The sequence below is a fragment of the Procambarus clarkii genome, chromosome 73 (assembly GCF_040958095.1).
Source record: "Procambarus clarkii isolate CNS0578487 chromosome 73, FALCON_Pclarkii_2.0, whole genome shotgun sequence".
Taxonomy (NCBI): domain Eukaryota; kingdom Metazoa; phylum Arthropoda; class Malacostraca; order Decapoda; family Cambaridae; genus Procambarus; species Procambarus clarkii.
In genome coordinates this window covers 21,629,227-21,634,675 of record NC_091222.1, presented here as the reverse complement: position 1 = coordinate 21,634,675, position 5,449 = coordinate 21,629,227, and the positions used below count along the sequence as shown (strand labels likewise).

General features: G+C 48.9%; 2 protein-coding genes across 2 annotated transcripts; one reads left to right on the top strand and one right to left on the bottom strand.

Annotated features, from left to right (window-relative positions):
- Positions 1-2,029: 2,029 nt before the first annotated feature.
- On the bottom strand, positions 2,030-2,416 carry LOC138356657 (uncharacterized). Its single transcript, XM_069312848.1, has one exon. It carries the CDS (start codon positions 2,414-2,416, stop codon positions 2,030-2,032), a length of 387 nt encoding a protein of 128 aa, XP_069168949.1.
- Positions 2,417-2,783: 367 nt separating this feature from the next.
- On the top strand, positions 2,784-4,273 carry LOC138356656 (ice nucleation protein-like). The gene is made up of 3 exons (XM_069312847.1): positions 2,784-2,788; positions 2,956-3,266; positions 3,372-4,273. Exons 1-3 carry the CDS (start codon positions 2,784-2,786, stop codon positions 4,271-4,273), a joined length of 1,218 nt encoding a protein of 405 aa, XP_069168948.1.
- The last annotated feature ends 1,176 nt before the right edge of the window (positions 4,274-5,449 follow it).

Sequence of the window (5,449 nt, the reverse complement as noted above, 5' to 3'; positions counted from 1 at the left end):
GCATTTTCGTTTGACTATTTCACTTGCAAGAAACAGATCTTACGACACTTACAGTAATTAATCTGGGGTAAATGATATGATAGCATATCTCTTACTAGTGACAAGTAACAAGTACGCACGTATAGAAAACGGTGAAGCAAACACAATGTCAAGAAAGGTCTCTGTAGACATGATCATGTTGAAGGTCACACACACAATCTGCGCATTGTCATCATGGCTATTATATAGTGACACCAGTTGCTTACTAATGCGATTACTGCAGTACGAGTTCTGAATATTGTTGTACATATCATTGAATGTGCTAACAATTAGATGGTTTACCTTGTATTGAAGTCACTGAGGATTACTATCTGCTATGCATTCAAGTCACTAGAGGTAATTATCTGCCTTGTATTGGTCACTAAGAGTAATTATTTGCCTTGCATTGGTCACTAAGAGTAATTATTTGCCTTGCAGTGGTCACTAAGAGTAATTATCTGCCTTGCATTGGTCACTAAGGATAATTATCTGCCTTGCATTGGTCACTAAGAGTAATTATTTGCCTTGCATTGGTCGCTAAGAGTAATTATTTGCCTTGTAGTGGTCACTAAGAGAAATTATCTGCCTTGCATTGGTCACTAAAGGTAATTATCTCCCTTGCAGTGGTCACTAAGAGTAATTATTTGCCTTGCAGTGGTCACTAAGAGAAATTATCTGCCTTGCATTGGTCACTAAAGGTAATTATCTGCCTTGCAGTGGTCACTAAGAGTAATTAATTGCCTTGCATTGGTCACTAAGTGTAATTATCTGCCTTGCATTGGTCACTAAGGATAATTATCTGCCCTGCATTGGTCACTAAGAGTAATTATTTGCCTTGCAGTGGTCACTAAGAGTAATTATTTGCCTTGCAGTGGTCACTAAGAGTAATTATTTGCCTTGCATTGGTCACTAAGAGTAATTATCTGCCTTGCATTGGTCACTAAGAGTAATTATCTGCCTTGCATTGGTCACTAAGAGTAATTATCTGCCTTGCATTGGTCACTAAGAGTAATTATCTGCCTTGCATTGGTCACTAAGAGTAATTATTTGCCTTGCAGTGGTCACTAAGATAAATTATCTGTCTTGCATTGGTCACTAAAGGTAATTATCTGCCTTGCAGTGGTCACTAAGAGTAATTATTTGCCTTGCATTGGTCACTAAGTGTAATTATCTGCCTTGCATTGGTCACTAAGGATAATTATCTGCCTTGCATTGGTCACTAAGAGTAATTATCTGCCTTGCATTGAAGCCACCCATAATGATGGTCGGGTTTAGCACAGTTTTGAAGGTTCATATAATTAAACTTGTCAGCAGACTGGAAATATTGAGTTAAGAGTTTACTTCATAAATTCTCACTCCGCGGTACTGAAGCCCTTCGGTTCTTCAGCTGTGAGGAGAAAGGAGGGGGGGAGGTCAGGGGGATTTTTGTAACCTGCGAGATATAGAAGTTAAGCGATTAATGGTTGTAGGCAAGAAGGGAGTGGGTGTAGGAGGGGGTCAGTGATTGGGTGTCGCAGGGGGCTTGGGGTGGATATGGGATTATATTCAGCTTTTGCTACAGTTCTGGCTGTTTATATACTATTCTCAGGTAGCCGTTGGTGGGACCTACACCGGGCTCTTTCCATCCCCCTCTGCTAGACATGGTTCTTGGTCCTACCTTTCCTCATTTAGGGAGATTGGTTAGGGATAGTTCTGTCCACCTCCGTTCCCTCCCTAGTGGAGATTAGTCCTGGGCCCTCACTTGCATCTCTGGTTAAAAGTTAAATAACCAGTCACATTTCTTTAATAACTCACACAAGTGCTGTAAAACTTGCCAGCACATCACCGAGAACATATTCGCCTCGCAGCAACTACAAAACCGGCTGATATCTTACTCTCAGACCATAAATAGATCCGGATTTCCCGGATGCGGTTGTTACCTGTGATGGGAGCTGGAGACGGTTGGCAGCGAGGCTTCCGCAGCGTCGTGCACTACAAGTATTTCAAGGTCATTAGCCTTTTAATATTACATTTAAATGTTTGTCTCCTCTTCCCCCATCCCTACGGCCACGTTGTCACCTGTGAACATCCCTACGGTCACGTTGTCACCTGTGAACATCCCTACGGTCACGTTGTCACCTGTGGACATCCCTACGGCCGCGTTGTTACCTGTGGACATCTCTACGGTCACGTTGTCACCTGTGGACATCCATACGGCCACGTTGACAACTGTGGACATCCCTACGGCCACGTTGTTACCTGTGGACATCCCTACGGTCACGTTGTCACCTGTGGACATCCATACGGCCACGTTGACAGCTGTGGACATCCCTACGGCCACGGTGTCACCTGTGGACATCCCTACGGTCACGTTGTCACCTGTGGACATCCTTACGGTCACGTTGTCACCTGTGGACATCCTTACGGCCACGTTGACACCTGTGGCCTCCCCCACCCTCCATGGCCACGGTCTCACCACGTGATCAGGGGATACGAATATCAAGACAATAATTCGCCTTACCATTACACGAGTGAAAGTACACGTCTAAGAACAGGTTAATGTTGCTACTGATGTACTCAACATGTTCCTAGTATGCTCATTACTTGAAACTCTTGTACTCTGTGCATGTCGGATAAGAATGATAATCACAATATATGCCAAAAAATATATTTAAAATGCAAATACATTTTGATTTGTTGATAATTCATAATAATTTTTTTATACAGTACATAACTTTTTTTTTATATGTACAATATTGGAATAGAGGTAATATAATGCCTTCAGTATGAGGTGAGGTTTATCACAGAGATCCCTAACACTGTTATATGGGGGAAGGTTATCTTGAGGTTATCTTTGTATGTGGTGTATAGTCATGGTGTTTGATGCCCGGACCTGCGCGAGGAGACATGCGCAGGCCGGATTTTTGCTCCCTTTCCTAGCTGCGCGTCATCTTGCAGTCCTTATTCACCGGGCCACCTGCGCACTGGTGCATGGGGCCACCTGCGCACTGGTGCATGGGGCCACCTGCGCACTGCAACATGGGGCCACCTGCGCACTGGTGCATGGGGCCACCTGCGCACTGCAACATGGGGCCACCTGCGCACTGGTGCATGGGGCCACCTGCGCACTGGTGCATGGGGCCACCTGCGCACTACAACATGGGGCCACCTGCGCACTGGTGCATGGGGCCACCTGCGCACTGCAACATGGGGCCACCTGCGCACTGGTGCATGGGGCCACCTGCGCACTGCAACATGGGGCCACCTGCGTACTGGTGCATGGGGCCACCTGCGCACTGCAACATGGGGCCACCTGTGCACTGCAACATGGGGCCACCTGCGCACTGCAACATGAGGCCACCTGCGCACTGCAGCATGGGGCCACCTGCACACTGCAACATGGGGCCACCTGCGCACTGGTGCATGGGGCCACCTGCGCACTGGTGCATGGGGCCACCTGCGTACTAGTGCATTGGGCCACCTGCGCACTGCAACATGGGGCCACCTGCGCACTGCAACATGGGGCCACCTGCGCACTGGTGCATGGGGCCACCTGCGCACTGCAACATGGGGCCACCTGCGCACTGCAGCATGGGGCCACCTGCGCACTGCAACATGGGGCCACCTGCGCACTGGTGCATGGGGCCACCTGCGCACTGCAACATGGGGCCACCTGCGCGCTGCAACATGGGGCCACCTGCGCACTGCAGCATGGGGCCACCTGCGCACTGCATCATGGGGCCACCTGCGCACTGCATCATGGGGCCACCTGCGCACTACAGCATGGGGCCACCTGCGCACTGCATCATGGGACCACCTGCGCACTGCATCATGGGGCCACCTGCGCACTGCAGCATGGGGCCACCTGCGCACTACAGCATGGGACCACCTGCGCACTGCAACATGGGGCCACCTGCGCACTGCAACATGGGGCCACCTGCGCACTGCATCATGGGGCCACCTGCGCACTGCAGCATGGGGCCACCTGCGCACTACAGCATGGGGCCACCTGCGCACTGCATCATGGGGCCACCTGCGCACTGCAGCATGGGGCCACCTGCGCACTGCATCATGGGGCCACCTGCGCACTGCATCATGGGGCCACCTGCGCACTGCATCATGGGGCCACCTGCGCACTGCATCATGGGGCCACCTGCGCACTGCAGCATGGGGCCACCTGCGCACTGCAGCATGGGGCCACCTGCGCACTGCAGCATGGGGCCACCTGCGCACTGCAGCATGGGGCCACCTGCGCACTAAAGCACATGTCCATTAAAGGTGTAAATGAAGGTGGCTTCCCCAACTTCTTTTCTTAAGGCACCCTTAACGTTAATGGTGTTCGTGGCCGAAGCCATGATAGTCGGTGAAGTGTGTGTGGCCCCCGGATGGGTAGTAGGTGGTGTAGTGGGTGTGGTCGCCGTGGTGGACGTGGGTGGTAAAGGGAGCACCGAAGGGACTGTAATGTCTGCGATATCCACCAAAACCAAACTGAGCCGCCGCCAGAGGGCTTGGCAGGGCTAGAGTCAACCCCGCCGCCACACACACGCACATCAACACCAGTATCTGCGGAAAGACATTGTCTTAATATGATATTTCGCCCGTGTTAATTTAAAACTACATGATTAATCATAATTTATGGATCGATGATCACAAATACATTAAGGTGTGAGAGTGAAAGAGAGCGAGGAGAGGGGCGAGAGGGGATAGGTAAAGGTGCGGGGGGAGAGATAGGTGGACCAGCACATGGTATTGCTGCAACACACTCGCTGTACACTGACTCATAAAGTCCGGTCACCGCTACACTAGCATGCCAAGGCGCGAGAGTAGGAATAAGACCTTGAAATCTTAGCAACATGTCTAACTTCATTTCCTGGGTGGAAGTGTGACTGTGAATATTATAACTAGATTATATTGTACCGCGGCTCATATCACAACCCGTTCTCACACCAGGCTGTTTAAAACAGCGGCCGTCCTCCCCAGATGCATTCTTCAATTTTAACATACTATGTATTAAATATTGGTTTGTTCTCATATATAAATTAATATTCTTATTCATAAAATTTTTTTGGCGTAGGTTAGATTATGTGCTTAGGTTCTGTTGGTAATTATTTGTATTTATAGGTTCGTGGGTGAAGCATTTCAACCCGTCCTCGACTCAAGTCCATTACATTCAGCGGTCGACCCCACAGACGCATTCATAAATTTTAACATGCTGTTCATTTAAAACGGGAATTTTCTCAAGTATAAATTAATATTATAATATATTGGCATATTGTGTATATATAGGCATAGGATAGGTTAGGTTAGGTGATTAGGTTCTGTTGGCGATTATTTGTATTTATAGTACGTGGGTGAAGCATTTATAGCGTTGTGATTCGAACAAAATTCGTCAGTGAAGCACTTGTTCCGGATATGCTCGAACGTCAGCAGTTGTGAGTCGTGTGTAAACCGT

Excerpts from the sequence above, each read along its gene's own strand:
- LOC138356656 (XM_069312847.1), top strand. Across the intron at positions 3,267-3,371 it reads TGCAACATGGGGCCACCTGC|CATGGGGCCACCTGCACACT; the intron begins GTACTGGTGCAT and ends TGCGCACTGCAG.
- LOC138356657 (XM_069312848.1), bottom strand. The coding sequence starts at position 2,416 with ATGTCCACAGGTGACAACGTGACCGTAAGGATGTCCACAGGTGACAAC.